Consider the following 16,535-nt stretch of genomic DNA (forward strand, 5'->3'; position numbering starts at 1 on the left):
CAATATTAAACTACCAAATGGACAAACACTACAATAAAAAAGGAAAACATAATTTAAAGCTCTGCAGCTCACCTCTCCATCAGGTCCAATGGCGCTGGTGCCTTCACAGTCTCCATCCACCTTCTAGACATCGAAGACATGACACCAATTAGCTGACATTTCATTAAAAATGTTGTTATTTTCTATAACAGGAGGGTATGTTTAAAGTATTTCATAATCTCTCATGAATAACGGTGGCTCTATGATGGCATAGTTTCCTCCATTACGGCGTTAAAAAGCAACAAAGAGCTCTCCAACGGGATTATCAATGGTCATGTAGGGTACTGTGTTGTGGTTTCTTCAGGTGCCATTCCCAGGATTACCATCAGACATGCTCAACTGAGGTGGCACAGTATGCGGTCACACAACGAGCCTCTTTAAATCTCTTTCAGACTGAGAGTCTGCAGGAGTTTTTTCCAGTCAAAGACAACACCAGATGAGTTCACTGATTAGTTCTGCGTCTCTGAAAGAAGGTGTGAAATTATGTCGGGTAGTGTGTAATCCCACCATTTCACTAAATTTGACAGTGTCATCGGGGAGAGGCTTGAAATAAACTAAATAATGAAGCATGAGATTAAGATGATTTTAAAGCATCATTCATGTCGCAGTAAAACCGTGGTGGTGGTCGCTGCTCATCGGGAGGATTTGATTGACTGGAAGGCTAGAAACCCAGCCCCGTTGAAAGAACATGAGCACCACCCTCACTATACGTGTTTGGAGCAAAAATAAATGTACTGCTAGGGTTTGGTGATTGGTCGAATGTAACAACTGTCTGCGATTGGAGTACATTGGGAGATTGTTTTTTATTTTAATTTAGCTAATTAAATGTTAACACACACCTGCGCAAATAAATCGACAATCGTCGGTTGGAAAATCTTAACATATCGGCCAACACTATTTACTACTTTGATCAAGATTCAGTGAAAATAAAACTACACTGTATATTTGTGACCCATTTAAAAAGTTGTATTTCTTCTGTAGAGTGAACAGGTTTGACGTTAAGTGCCACACAGAAGGCTAAGAAGCCAGCGAGTGCTGAGCGACGGACTAACACGCTGGTGGTTTTGCTCTTTTCATGTCACAGAATACAGAAAAAATACAGAATAACAGCAGCATAAAGGTAAAACCTTGGAGCAAAACTTTGCTTTTCAGAAACTAGTATATAGAATAATCACTACTTGACCGTTTCTCTTCCTACCTTCTTTTTCTTCTTCTTTTTCTTCTTCTTCTTGTCCTTGGCAGCTTGGGCAGCTTTGTGTTCGTACACCAGGGTGGTGAGGTTGGCCACGTATTCATCCGTCTGCTGCAGCAGGTAGGCCAGACGCTTGTCCTTCTTTTGGTCAATTAGCTTTCGGTAGCCTTCCTCATCTTCTGCCTGAGTGGGGGACAGGAGGTTAGTGGTGGAGACGAGCAGAACTTCTTCAGGATAACAACCATAACAAATATTTCCTACAACCTGATAATATTCATTTAAAGCCAGTAAGTCTGTGCTTTATATAACCAGAGCAGCTCTGGTGTGCTAATGCATCAATCTAATATGTATTAGATCAGTGTTGGTGCACATACTGACAGTATTAAATGGATCAGTTATCAGACACATGTGCACATTAAATACTGTTTCCTACACACACGTACTACAAAGCTCCACTAAGTCTTATAGACAGGTGCCTCGGATCGTGAACTCTGACTTCAAAAGAACCAAATGTTTTACCAAAAATAAACTTCCATGTGAACACGCATATCTATTCTAGTTCGTCATAAAATCGACCTTACATGTGAAATAAAGATTACAATGAATTCTCAGTCGGTGGTCAACTACTAGAAGGTGAAATATTTACAAAGGCATCAAAACCAATAAATAACAGTGGCAACTATTCAGTGAGCTCTTCACAGCCTCTGGTGACATTAAGTAAAATGGGACACAACCAAAAATTGATGCTCATAACACACAGGGAAGGGTTACAAGAAAGCATTGGAATCACATTTTGCTTATAAGGACCGTGGTGGGAAGCTTTTGTGACATAAGAAGTGATTTGGAACTACTATTATATTCATACAATGTGTGCTTTGTGTTTGTTACATCTGTACAGCTGACATATTTCATTCTGAAAGCTGTGATATAATACATATTTAGATTTTCAGTTCCTCACCATGAGTCTCCTCATCCTCTCCTTCTCTATTCTCTCGGTCTCCTTCTTCTGTTCCCGCTCTGTGTTGGTGTGCCAGGTGGCGATAGCTCTGGTGAGTTTCTGCATTTTACCGGACACCGAGCGGTGATACTCTTTGAAGTCCTTCGCATGCTGGAGGATACTGTTGAGATATTCCTGAAAAACAAGTCAGAAAACTTGTTGAAGTCAAAATGCTACTTTGAAAACATGGCACACTAAAACAAATAATTAAGCGCTGTATTGCCAAACTCCCAGGTACTCTTGGAAGCTGGCGCCTTACAAGCCTTCAGCTTTCTGACATTGTTACATTTTAGTTTTGACGGTGGATGTGGACTTTTAAGAAATAGACCGCTGATGTCTGTTTTAATGTTTAACTTCTTAAGATGCAGCTTGCAGAAAACATTTGGTGAAAGTCTTCGTTTTTTCTTTAAACATCAGCTCAAAGTAGTAGTGATTCACAATTGCATTTTCTATCAAAAATCTTGACAGCTCTTGTTTCCAGGGCATTCATGACAAATTCATGCAACAACTAGAAAAACACATGTTGGAACACAGGGCTGCTGTTGCTGCTCTGTTTCAATACCAATGACTACCCTGAAACCATCCCTGACACACCTGAACTTTATTATAAACACTGTAGTGTGGATCACCTGGTGTTTCTGTCTGCGCTTCTTCTCCTGCTCGAGCTTCTGCTGTTTCTCCAGCTTCTCCGTCATGCGTGCCTCCCTCAGCGTCTGCCGCTTGCTGCGTCTGTAAGCCTTCGAGTTGAGGGCCGTCTCCAGGGTCGTGTCTCGCCTCATACATGCCACCACGTCCTGTCTCAGCTGAAGATATGCACGGATTAGGTATATCAATAATGTCGGAACTGGACATGTAATCATTTAAACTTAAACAGTAAGCAGACGTGAAAAATATTACATCAAACTGCAGCTTATGAGACATTATTACATTTTTTGATGGCCTGAAACATCAAACTAACAACAATTTGAAAGTTATTTTCCTCAAAACTTATTGTGACGATGTGGGATTGCTGCTGAAGATATAACAAATGTGGAAGTACCGTGAGGAAAAAAGCAAAGTGAGATCCATTAAATTAAATCAGGGCTATCACTCTTTTCTAGAGATCATTTTCCAGAACATTTTCAGTGATGATCTAGCTGGTATGACCGACAGGTATTGTGCTAAACACTATTTTCCCTTCACTAGTAATATTTAGTGGAGTTTTTAACAAGGCTAATCACTCCCATTGAGAGCTAGCACTACACGAGTTAAACATTTCATGTTATGACCCATTTACCTTAACAATGCTGCATTGCTTCAAGGAGACAATGCAAGCAAAGTGAAACCCTTATATTGACTCTTACCCAGAAAACAGTTTAACATTATTATTATTATTCAACCGTTCAATCAACGTGCATGTGCTACCATGTGAAGTAACTTGGGGGGGTGTTCCATGTTTCAAAGTGCATAAACCACCATCTGAACGTGAATACGATCCTGAACATAACTTAGCCGTTTCAGATAGCAATGTTATATTTTGGGGAGCTTTGATAGATAGCCTTCCTTCTCAGCTAAAGGAAAATAGCACAATGTTGAAATTATTTTTCAAGACAACACAAGATTTCCCAGTGTTCCTTGTGTTTTCAATGACTGGAAAATTGGTCAACTATTTTCCATACGGATTGGGAACCCTGTAAATTACTAATTTACATAATGTGTATTAAGTTATTTTGTAATATCTAATTCAACTACACCAACATACTAGAATACAAATGTGTGTTTGTTGGATTATTATACAGAAAAAGGAACTAATTTCATATGACTCTTTCATCCTTAAATAGTTCATTAGGAGTAAACCGAGGGCAGAAAACTAACACCTATTGTATGGATTCAATGTCAACGTGTCACTGATTGAACTCCCTCAACTTGAGTTATTCTTGGTAAATGAATATTCTGTGCAGTCACATTGACCATGAAACGTAGCAACTGCTGTGTACCTGCCGCTGGAAGTTGAGCAGACGCAGTGCCTTGAGCTCCACTGTGGCTTTAGTCCTCAGGTCGGGGGGCAGAGAGCCTGGCAAACTCTCCAGTTCCTGGATTCGATGTGCAATCCGAGCCTGCAACCTGGGGAACATTATGACAATGGTAAATCAAACTGTAACAACTACCCTGGAAATACTCTCACTTTCCTTAGACACCCTCAGTTCTGTAAATGATCCTGTCAGATGCATTGATGACATCAACCACTGGATGTCTCAAAACTTTCTACAACTTAACAAAGAAAGAAAACTGAAACTCCGATAGTCGGCCTAAAAGTGCAAAGACCGGAGATTGTATCCATGTTATCATCATTTTCTCTGAAGCTCAGTGAGCATGTCAGAAAACTGGGTGTTATTGCTTATGCCAACACATCACCACTATTATGAAAACAGCTTCCTGCCAAACATTTCCAAACTCAGGAGCTTCCTGTCCCAGTCTGACTCCCTGCAGTCATCTCCAGCAGATTAGATTACTGTAATGCCCTTTTAGCAGGACTTCCCAAAAAGACAATAGGTAGCCAAAGTGCTAACTGGGACTAAAAAATAAAACACATACTGTACTGAAAACACTCCACTGACTGCTGGTACAGTATATAATTGTGTTTTAAGAATAACTGCTTGTCTACAAGACCCCAAATGGTATGAATCCTAAATATATTTCCGACCTGCTCACTGGCTATAGACCAATCAGATCCCTCTGATCATCGAGCATGTGTCTTCTGAATGTGTGTGTGAGTGCACCTGCTGCAGCCCATGTGTGAGTGTAGTAGGAATAGGAAGGGGTTATAAAAATCTGTATTTTATGTATGTGGGTGTGGGCCTTGTATGGTTGGCAATTACATTTCTATCTCATTATGTTTTACTGCAAAGCACATTGAGATGACATGTGTATGACATTTTCTATACAAATAAAATTGACTTAATTTGGCATAATAAATGCTAACTTGGAATTGTACTTTTCTCAACCTCCGCAGTCTTGATGGCAGAATTGCCTCATCCCAAAAAAAGACAAGACAAGAATGTTAATGCACGTGTGCACACTGTCATACACAATTGCCCTAGAAAAGGATGACTAAAGTTGTTCTGCACTGAATTTATTGAGCCGAACATTCTGACTACAAAGTGATAATGATTTGAAGTAAATCAGCAAAAGATTCCTTGTTTACCCGACCGTCAGTGAAAATACCAAGGCTTGCTATTTTTGCGTGTATTGAATAGGACAGTATATAGAAAGACTGAACAAGGGGAGAGAGAGGGTTGTGATATGCAACAAAGGTCCCCAGCTGGAATCAAACAACATTTTAAGCCATATAAAACCTTAATGAGTTCATTACATTGTTAGCACAGAAGTGTTTACCCTAATAAAGGGGAAACACTAATGTATGATACACAATCACTTCATGAGGGCTCTTTTTAGTACTGGTTATCAACTGATCCTACGGTCACCTATTTGGCTTCTAAACAGCAGATGAAGTTATAGCTTAAGTAAGATTTAAAGTGCTAGCACAGTTTTTGTAGGGCTCATCATCTGAGGCAGATGAGTATCTTTGTTCAAGTATAAAAACTTAGCTTTGGCCTCCTCCTATGTTTCTGTTTGAAGAAATCTATTGCAGGTACGCAGCGAGCTGTTTACTTTGTTTCCCTCATTAAAATTCAACAACACCTGCTGATATTTCGTTGTCATGGAGGTTGTTCAGGAGAGCAGACAGCGATGCTAAATGGTACATATTTTGTAGTATTCTCATGTAGCTTACCCTACCTCATACTAGCCTGAGGGGAATATTGGATAATAATTTATAAGCTCTTGCACTATTGTTTTCATTACTCAACTGTCAGGTGCCTCAGATGTTTATCAATAAATAAATCTGTTGGCGGAAAAAACAACAGATTTAACAACAACAGTTTCACAGGGGTGCTGCATGTTCACATGGCCTAATTGGAGAGAGGTCGGCTCTCTCTGCCTTTCTTGACCAATGCGGCTTTTCATGTGTGATCTGAGAGCATGAACAACAGATCCTCAAAACAAGAGCCTTGGAAGTTGTACGAAGGAAAGAAAACAGCAAGAAGGCCCCTGAGCCTTCCTCATATCTTCATCCGTGTCTGTTTTCAGAAAATTATTCAGCCTGTGTGCGCAGATCAGTGAGTTGTGTTGTGTGTGTACAGAAGCTATACCAAAGACCGTAGGGCAGGGGTCGGGAACCTTTTTGGCTGGGAGAGCCATAAAAGCTAAATATTTTTTTATGTATTTCCTTGAGAGCCATATATAAAAATATATAAATTTGAATGCAACTTTATGCGTGCATTTTTTAAGAATAACACGTCTCCGATTACTAATAGCAGTATCAGTGTTGCATTGAACAGGTGCTCTTTTATTAAATAAACTAAACGCTTACGTTATTTATCTCATTTATGAGCACGTTTCAGTGTTTACACGGGTGTCAAACTCAAGGCAATTATATCCGGCCCGCGAGAAAATATCATATCTGTCATAACTGGCCCGCCAGTTTTGGTAATTAAATCAATGCATGGCACAACCACGGGAACAGACATATGAGGAAGAATCTAAATATGTGAATGAAATGAAAGTTTTTGGAAAGCAAAGGGAAAGACACCACAGATCTCTGGGACGATGTGAGCTGGCCTGTTTGTGCGACATAACGAAGCATCTCACTGTTAAACCTGCAGCTTCAGGGCCGTGTGATCACGGACATGTGTGATGCAGTGAGAGCTTTATAAGCCAAGCTGCCTGTGGGAGACTCTGATGCAGAAGGAAACTTTGGTCGTGTTTCCAAACACTGACAAACCATCTCCACCTCTGTGTTCCCGACAGCATTCTGCTGATCAACTGAGCGCATTTGCCGACTTTGCAGCTCAGAAATTTAAATTGAACTGCTCAGCAATCCGTTTGCAGTTGACTTAAATATGTTCCATATCTTTTTGCACTTTATCCAATATGTGTATCCTGTTCAATAAATGTGGACCGTGTTTGACCCTCCCTGTGATTGAGTTTGACACCCCCGGTCTACTGCTTGCTTTGTGCAGTTTCTCCTCTGCTCGGTTTCGCGAAGGGCGGGGCTCTGCCCCCTACGCACACACGTGTGAACATAACTTCACCTACAGCCAGAGACGGAGCGGAGGAAAGGAGAGGGGAGAACTAAAAACAAATCCGCTGCTAAATGTTTTTACTTTAAAATGACACAATATAATTATTTATTACTTGTTAATCATGTTAAAAAATGTTAAACGAGCCATATTGCATTATCGAAAGAGCCATAGGTTCCCGACCCCTGCCGTAGGGGCTCCAACACATAATGTTCTTCACATTATAAATGAACATGTATAGGGATGGGTACTGAAACCCGGTTTTAAACAGGCCCTGGGACTAAAGTATTGAGTATTGATAAGCTCCAGCGTTATCGCTACTTTTGGTGTAATTTATTTTCACACTCCAGCCTCTCCTCTACATCGGGGCTGAGCTCGTCCACATACACACACACACGGAGCAAAGACAGCAAACAGCAGAGCAGGGAGGCCGCGGTGGAGACAATGAAGTGAAAAAAGCCAATAATTTATGAATACACCTGTTCAACAAGCATAAACACATTAACGTTGAGAAAAGCAAATTGTTACAAACAAAAGCTGTCCTATGTATCTAATTATTTTGCTCAGTTTTGTCTTAAAATTTGGAACATTCTTGTAAACTTCGCAGCTGACTGAGACAAAGCAGCCCCTTCCTCCCTGGGATTCACTGCCTGCAGCAGGACCTGCATCAGAGCAGGACAGAGGACAGGATGAATGACCAATACTGACATTCATTCTGTTTAAACTTCACTCGCCAGCAATATTATTTATTTTATTGACATTTTAGATCAGTTTCAAGTGAGATATTATTGAGTTTATATAGTGACTTTGTCGTTGTAAACATTACTGTTACTAAGAATTATTATTTTGTACTGAAAACTGCCTAAAAAGAACATTTCTGTCACACTTCCTTTACACTAGGCTTGTGCTGATTGGCAATCGGATCGTATATGGACGATTGAAGGGATGATCGACAATTGACTTTCCCTACGCCGCTATTAACTAACTTACTATCACAGATAATCTCTTGAATCGGCACCGTAGTGTGCATTTAGAGATGTGGCTGGTGGAGTGGCATGACTACTCGCTGAGCCCCGTTAATCAGCACGAGTGAATTTCAAATCCTTAAATACAAACCAGGTTTTTCCATGGATCTATAACCCTGCATTTCCATTCTCCATATGCCTGCTCACCAAAACGTTGCTCTGCACTCCATAAGAGTAGTTAGCGTTACGGATATGATTTGGATGGTGATTTTAAAGATAAGATAATAATGTTTAAACGGAACATGATGCTACGATATTGTTGCAGCAAGCAGACACAGATTTTATAAGGGAGCCGTTAGGAGACAAACTGTACTATCCCCAAATATAATATGTTACGTTTTTCTGTGAGACTTAGACAAAGTCGTCCATGCTGGCATTTCACCAGCGTGCTGCGGCGTAACTACAAGATGTCATTTAATGACTGTTTCATTAAATGTAATTTAAGGAAGGTTGTCAAGACAATAATTGTTCATGAATTGTATGTGCAGTAAGAGTTTCCTGCAGTACTGTATGATGAGAAGAGGTTGATACAGACCTATACTCTCTCTCTTGCAGGATCCCCACAGGGTCCAGGCCCTGGGGCTTCTGGATCGGTGTGATGCGGTTCTGTTTCTGCATCTGGAGCATGGGGGACACCTGCTGCCCGGGAGGCTGAGGGGTCACTGAACTGCCTGGCACGGGACCGGGTGGAACAGCAGAGGCTTGAGGTGGTGCAGGAGACGGGCGTCCACTGGCAACAGGGGTCAGGTGCTTCTGAACGTTGGCATGATTTTCACCACCCTGACCTGGAGACCAAAAACTTTGTCTGTTATTGAGTCACTTCTGAGTACTTCTGGTTCATACAGACATGATCAAAAAACATAATCATAAGTTATTTTGATACTGAAATACTATACATTATATTGTACATCTGCAATCATATGTTTTATAATTATATATATTTTTTTTTTTAAACAGGAAGTGCCATAGCATGCATTGGAGGGAAGCCTGAAGGGACGGGCTCTCAGTGTTGCCGACTTGCTGACATTCTCGCTAGATTTAGCAACTGTTGGAGCGAGTGCAACATTGGGCTGGGTTTTTCAGTTGGATAATCTAGCTTTTGCTGGCATCTATTTATTAAAGAAAAGAAAAAAAACTTAAAAGATTTGGAAATCAAATAATATTTTTTAATGCCACCAAGAGAATAAAAGAACTGCTTCAATGACAAAAAGTCAGAACTGAACTTTTTAGACTGATGATTCATCTTACTGGGAATTTATTCAACTACGACATTTATTAATCGTAAAATGGTATTGTACTCTGTGGCTTTTCACTTGTTTCTGGCTTTGAGTGTAAATGATAGTTGTCCAAACGGCACAGTCCAGATGACCAGCAAACATATTCGATGGGTTTTAGCCAACTTCCCTCTTTGTAGCAGAAACCCAAGCGGTGTGTTCAGAGCCAGTGCTGTTATACTGTATTTACGTTTAAGTCAACCTTGGATTGCAGCATCTTTCATCACTATCCTTATAGCAGCTTCAAAGAATTCACTTGAGTCTCATTTCAAAGAGAATCTGATATTTGACCATACATCAAACAGCTGAGTGCAGCCTGGTTAAACCTTTCAATCATACATTAAATTCTGAATGTGTGGAATGAAAAGGTGTATTGTAAGTCGAAGCTAATGCAGCTCACCGTAGCTTAAATCTACACATAGTTAGCTCCACACTTTTACAGCACTTACTTACCATCAGACCAAGGCTTGGGTCCTGTGCTTTGAGTGTGTCCTTGCATGGTTGGGGTAGGGCAGGGACTTGACTGGGGACCACCCAAAGTTGCCATTGGCATACCTTCCAACACAATAACAATTCATATTTAAATAGTTGTTTTGTGAATCAAACAGATAATGTGAGCCTGTGAATGGAGCTTAGCTACAGTTTGACAACAGTGTTTTTATGTTGTTGTTTATTGATTGTTTCTTGTAAAAATGGTACACATTAACAGCTTCTAGAAAAGTTAGGAGTCTGTTGCTTTTCTGTTTTATATCATTGTAAACTGAATAAATATAGGTTTTGTACTGTTGGTCAGACAAAGTTATTAGAATACGTCAACTTGTGCTCTAGCAAATTATGATGGGCCTTTTTACAAATGTCCTTTTATAGACTAAGCCATTATTCAATTAATCCTAAAAAGAAAATTCAATCTTATTAAGGTGAAAAAACATCTGACACCTATTAGATAATTTCCAACAAAAGGCCTCCAAAAAACATAAAATAAAATATGATATTTGTGGATTTTGGATGCGTCAAACACTAAGAAGACCACTGTAATATCAATCCTTACATAATAATGAAAAGGTGATCATACAATGTAACCACACAAACTAAATAATGTCCATCATATCAATGGTTTACGACACTTATTGGCTGATATCACATTTCTTCATATTAGCTAAGAACAGACATTTATAAAAAAGAGTTAGTAAACCAAAATATGTTGACACCAGAAATTGTGATTCTTACCATGACAAACATCTCTGACACCACAAAATTATTTGGATTTGAGAAGCTTGACTTTATGGAGATCAATGGTCATGATCACACCTGTCTTCTCAATGCAAGATAACATACTGTTCATGGCAGTCAATATTTCAATTACAGGTGCGGATGTACTCACTAAGATATGAACTACCCACATTTTGAGGTGGCCTGGCTCACATTTCATGGAGGACACGGAGCTCATATAAAAGTGTCAAGTACGTTCAGATCTGTTGCATCGGACGACAAAGTCAAATAAAAGATCAAATGAACCAGTTTGTATCACTGTATCTTTTTACCTGGAGGCCTGTTGTAAGGACTAGCACTAGGTGCCTGCTGCTGCTGTTGTTGTTGTTGTTGTTGTTGTTGCTGTTGCAGTATGGGTAGACTCCTCTTGCCCTGAACAGCCAGTTGGAGGTTTTCAGGCAGGGGTTGCCCACGACCCAGGATCTTGTAGGCCAGGATCTGAGCTCTGAGCTGCTGCAGCTGGACCGGACTGAAAGCAGAAGGTCCCCGGCCCTGCTGGCTCATGTTGGACATGTTGGGCACGGCTGACTGAGGATCCATGGACATCATGGGGCCTGACTGGGAGGGAGGCATGTGGGGTGGGGTGGGTCCCCCACCACCTCCACCACCTCCACCTCCACCTCCTGACATGGGACTAGACGCATGCTCATGGACAGTCATGGGGGATGGATGCGGGGATATGTATCCTACAGGAGACAGGAAGGAGTTGTAATGATTTTACATACTTAAAATTCAGATTGGCAACCATAAAGCAGTGCTTCCCAATCTGGGGATCGGTGCCCACCTCAGGGGCTGCAAGATTATTAACATGACTGAATACCAGCAAAAACATATTTTCAATCTTTTTTTCTCGTTAATGACTGGGTTATTTTACCTCTTTGAGACTATGAAAAGTAAAATAGTATGAGTAGGAAGGATTACTGATTACCATTTGGTTGAACTAGTTATAAACTCTGTAGCTATATGCAAAATGTGAAGAGGGATTGTTTTAAGGGGACACAAGCCGAAGAGGTTGGGTACCACTGCCTTAAAGTATTTTAAAAAGAAATCAATCAGATACCTTGGCTGTGCTGGTCCATCGGACTCTGTGGGGGTCCCATACCACTATGCAGAGATCTCATCCCCACACCTTTCATGTGACCAAAGTGCATCGCATCTGCCATGGTCTTCTCATTCATCCCCTCCATGGTCTGACAATAGAAAAAATAGATATTCAAGAGTAAGATTAATTCATTGGATAGAACACATTTTCCCTGCAAACTGGATTTATAATGCAACCCTGAAATTAACATCTACAAAACTGAAGACTGTGATGAAAATAGTCCAATCAGGTCACACCTTTGTGAAAAGGTGATCAGTGGGCTAAAGTTGTAGATTAACAACTGGCTATGAAGCTATATTTCTTAGGTGCTACATGCAGATATTTGGAAGAATAACTCAAAAGAAGATAAAAAAAAAAACACACGAGCAAAGATGAACTGCCACTTGTAGATTTCCACACATTGCATAATTGGATTTGGATTTTTCAGTTGTAATTTTAATTCATATATTTTATTATATTATATACATTTGTGCGGTCAACAGAGGACAAGTGACAATGACAAGTATGGCCCAACCAATACTTATTAAACGCATAACATAAACCGATAGTTCTTAAAATAAACATAAAGAGTAAGTTATCCTTGCGCTGAAGGAAAAAGTATGCCATAAATTACCATAAATATATATTTGGTATTTATTTACTGTTATTTATTTCTATGTCTTGTTATTTATTAGGCAACATACAATGCGATGTATCTGCAATAAGCCTTGAGCAGTAGTTACATTAAAAGACACTTAACAGCAGAAGGCCCACAGTACCTTGTGCAGAGGATACATGCTGTCCTGAGAGTATTCACTTTGTCCCTGCATGCCGTGAGGTGCATTGGGTGTTCCAGGCCCAGGACTGGGTCCCATCATACTGTGAACAGAGCCTGGTGAGGGGTCCGGTCCAGGGCTGGGACCCAAGATGGGCCCTGGGGATAGACCTGCCCCAGGAGAAGGGCCAGGATGGGACATACCACCTGATGTGTCTGAAGGGGTGGACATCTACAGAATTGCTGGGAGCATACCAGACAGCTTCAGGGGAAAAGGAGGGACAGAGTTTTAATGCCATGCAATACAAATCCAATACCACCATAAAATGTCTATGTATTCTAATTATTATCTGTTTTTTAAATTGTCTTGTAAATAAATACTGTCTATCAACCTCATTATGAACAGGTCTTAAGTAACAACAGCATCATGAACATCAAATCAACCATAACATACATTGATTATGTGGAATGCTAACCTTAATGTAAACAAGTGCCTATTTTCTGTGGTTAATACGGCTGACTGCTCTAACTGTGCCATCACTGCCATCTTTCCATCGCATCAGTCTGACTGACCACTGACAAACAACAAACTGTTAGTCTATTACTTTCCGATGTCAAAACCTTAGAAGCATAACTACTGGTGCCCAAAGGCAGATATCAGCTGATCGCATTTGTCTCGCCTACAGTTTAAAGACTCAACACACCTCTCCCTTGTCTCTCTGCGGGACTGATTATATACTTCGCCATACTGTTGATATGTTCTTGTTATATATTATACTATACAATATGATACCATACTATACTTGATATTCTATTCAATTCTATGTTCTATTGCTGTGCTATACTACATATCATATTATGTTATGTTACACTTGGTTATACAATATGTCATATTTCCGTTATATACTTATATAATAGTGTTGTACAATACTATATATTATGTTATACTACGTCTCATATCCCATACGATATCAGAATGTACCATATTATACTATATTGACTATTTTATTAAGACAAACAACACTGAGTACCATTACTTAATCATATCAAATATGTGTCTGGTGTACACTGTTAACATAGACATAGATCAGGCAAGCCACGTCTTTCTCTCTTTGAAATCGGTTTTAAAAACACACTTTTTAAAAATGTGCTTTTACTAAATTAATTGCTATGTATAATAATCAATTATATTGTCTCATTATTTTCATATCTTATCATATACTTATAATATAATTAATTTCTTAATTGTATGTTCTTTATTACTTTATTGTTTTAATTATTTTATTATTAACTACACAACTGTCATTTTTCAATGTGATTTCTTCTCCAATTGCTCTTATAGTAGAATACTAATATTTTCTATTTTTATTTTAGTTAATGTATTCTCTTATCTCTCTGTATTCCCTCTTATTTTTCATTCCTGTGACTTTCTATATGCATCTGTATTTATTTCTATTTGTAAGGTATATTATTTTATCACGTAATTTCCAGCAGAAAAAACACACCACTGCGTTGTAACGTATGTCTACATACGTCAATTACCAATAAGACACAGATTAAATAGCGTGATACAATTTACATAAATAGGTTAACATTCGTTATATCGTAGTTTTCTGACATCTCCTGTACAGTTACAGTAACATTAGCTATCATTCTGTAGGACTAACGTTAACTCTGATGGGATCATGGCATCCCCAAAATCTGGTGGCCATCACGGTTATGCAGGCAAACTCAATGTTTTGATGAAAGTCAAGCTCCTGACACGATCTTGGCCATATTTAAGAGACCAAAATCCACTTTAATATTCAATTTATAAGCACACAGTTTTACAGAACAAAACGCTTTAGGGCTGTCTGCTTCGCTCGATCGTTGGGGAGCTTTGCTAACTAGCTGATGTTAGCTAGCATAGCAACTAGCCTGCTAGCTAGCTCCGGGTACAGAATCTCCATCTAGCAAACAGTGTCCGTGTCAGAAAGTTTGGACAGTTAGCTTAACGCTGAGTATTAACACGTCATTATGTATCACAAATGAAGCGCCGTTGGCCAATTTACCTTTCGGCTGAACTGTTACTGCACACAATTAGATGAAAATATTGTAATGTTTCTTCAAAATATGACTGCTGTCCGAAAGTTCCCTCCCCCTCGGTGTTGTTTTGCTGACATGTTAAAGTTTTTCTTCTGTTGCCGTTTCTGATTTGTCAATGTAACCGAAAATCTCCGCCCAGCTCCACAGTGATTGGCTGGATCACAAGTCAATCATCTTATTTTTCTTCTGTAGCCATTGCAGTACGTTTTTGATGTAACTTTCTTCCTGGTTGAGTGGCCATAACTGCAAACAAGACGGTACTCGTGCAAAAGTTTATGACAAACTCGGAGATCTGGTCAACCATGATGACATTAAAATAATAATAATAATGTAATAAATTGTGTTTAATACTGTGATAAGCACCATTGCAAATGTGAAAGAGGTTTTGATCTGCAGTGCTAATCCCTCTCCCTGCTTTTAACAATAGACACAAGTTGACACATAATATTCCTTTGCTTTTACTATTAATATTTACATTAAGATATCGCTTTTTAAGTGCAGTTAAAAATAGAGCACTGGTGGAATACAACAAAATACTATTCCGAGGTATTATACTTAAGTAGTTTCACTCCACAACATTAAAGAGAGAACTGCTGTACTTTTTGCTTTACTACAAACATTTAAGCTATTTTGCAGATTGCAATTTTACATACGAAAACCTACCACAAGCTTATAAAATCTGATGCATTTTTAAAGATTAAACAACTCTACAATGAAGTAGCACCAATAATAATCCAAGCAGTAATATATATATATATATATATATATATATATATATATATATATATATATATATATATATATATATATATATATATATATATATATATATATATATATATATATATATATATAATTGGGGGGCGTGCTTTCTGCTGCAAAATGCGCACTTTGGCTTTTGATACCTTTTACTTTTACTGAAACATAATTATTATGAATATGGATACAGTTTAATGTCATAAATCAAATAAATATGGCTGTTTAAAGACAGTTATCATATCGGCAATGGACAATCACAGGCTAATGACCTACATTTAATAGAGGTAGATATAATATTTGGATGTTTGTATATATGTTCGTCTTGCTGAAGTTTAACGAATTATGTTTAAAAAGAAAAGAGGAAGAAAATGGTATAAAGACATCTACTATGATGCTGTAGAATCGGTGAAGCCGCAGAAAACATGTCGTCTGATTGTTTCACCCAATGTCAGCATCATATAGGCTATTCAAAAGTGTTTGAACAAATAAGAACAAAACAAATATGTGACAGTGTTTGGACTATAAACATTTAAAGCTACTGGGGGAACTATTAGAGGCTAAAATGTTCTCAAAGATCTATGAGCTCCTTGGTGCAATCCTTAAAGTGAACACCAGATGGCAGCAGTGACCAGCAGTTTCCTCAATACACTGACCTCTGCGGCTCTGGGCTGTAACACATAAGCACCTGGCAGGTAATGAATTACCAGACATCTCAGCTCTAAAACAAACATGCCATATCCAGAGTGAGTATTGAGTGAGATTGAGTACTAGCCCTCATTTACATACAATAACTTAGTAAGTCTGATGATAGCAAAGTGGAGTTTCAAAGGCAAGCTATGCAAATGACGCACAGGTTTAGTCTGGCTCTATTTGCATCCTTCTGATATTAGAACCTTTGTTTTGTTTTCATTATGAAAAG

The 16,535-nt window shown here is 39.0% G+C and overlaps 1 protein-coding gene across 2 annotated transcripts in view; it reads right to left on the minus strand.

Annotated features, from left to right (window-relative positions):
* smarca2 (SWI/SNF related BAF chromatin remodeling complex subunit ATPase 2) overlaps nt 1-14,930 on the minus strand; it is a 59,356-nt gene extending 44,426 nt beyond the window's left edge. For both annotated transcript variants that reach the window (XR_003832768.1, XM_029439170.1), the window contains exons 1-11: nt 14,824-14,930; nt 12,777-13,034; nt 11,977-12,106; nt 11,189-11,602; nt 10,101-10,202; nt 8,909-9,158; nt 4,205-4,331; nt 2,858-3,031; nt 2,190-2,363; nt 1,238-1,414; nt 73-123 (exon numbers count right to left, since the gene is read on the minus strand). Coding sequence is in view for 1 of the 2 variants with exons in the window: in XM_029439170.1 (XP_029295030.1) it covers nt 73-123; nt 1,238-1,414; nt 2,190-2,363; nt 2,858-3,031; nt 4,205-4,331; nt 8,909-9,158; nt 10,101-10,202; nt 11,189-11,602; nt 11,977-12,106; nt 12,777-13,004 (1,827 nt within the window). In the remaining variant the exon portion in view is untranslated. The remainder of the gene's footprint in view (nt 1-72; nt 124-1,237; nt 1,415-2,189; nt 2,364-2,857; nt 3,032-4,204; nt 4,332-8,908; nt 9,159-10,100; nt 10,203-11,188; nt 11,603-11,976; nt 12,107-12,776; nt 13,035-14,823) is intronic.
* Between the last annotated feature and the right edge of the window lie 1,605 nt (nt 14,931-16,535).

This window comes from Cottoperca gobio, chromosome 9 (genome assembly GCF_900634415.1).
Source record: "Cottoperca gobio chromosome 9, fCotGob3.1, whole genome shotgun sequence".
Classification (NCBI taxonomy): Eukaryota; Metazoa; Chordata; class Actinopteri; order Perciformes; family Bovichtidae; genus Cottoperca; species Cottoperca gobio.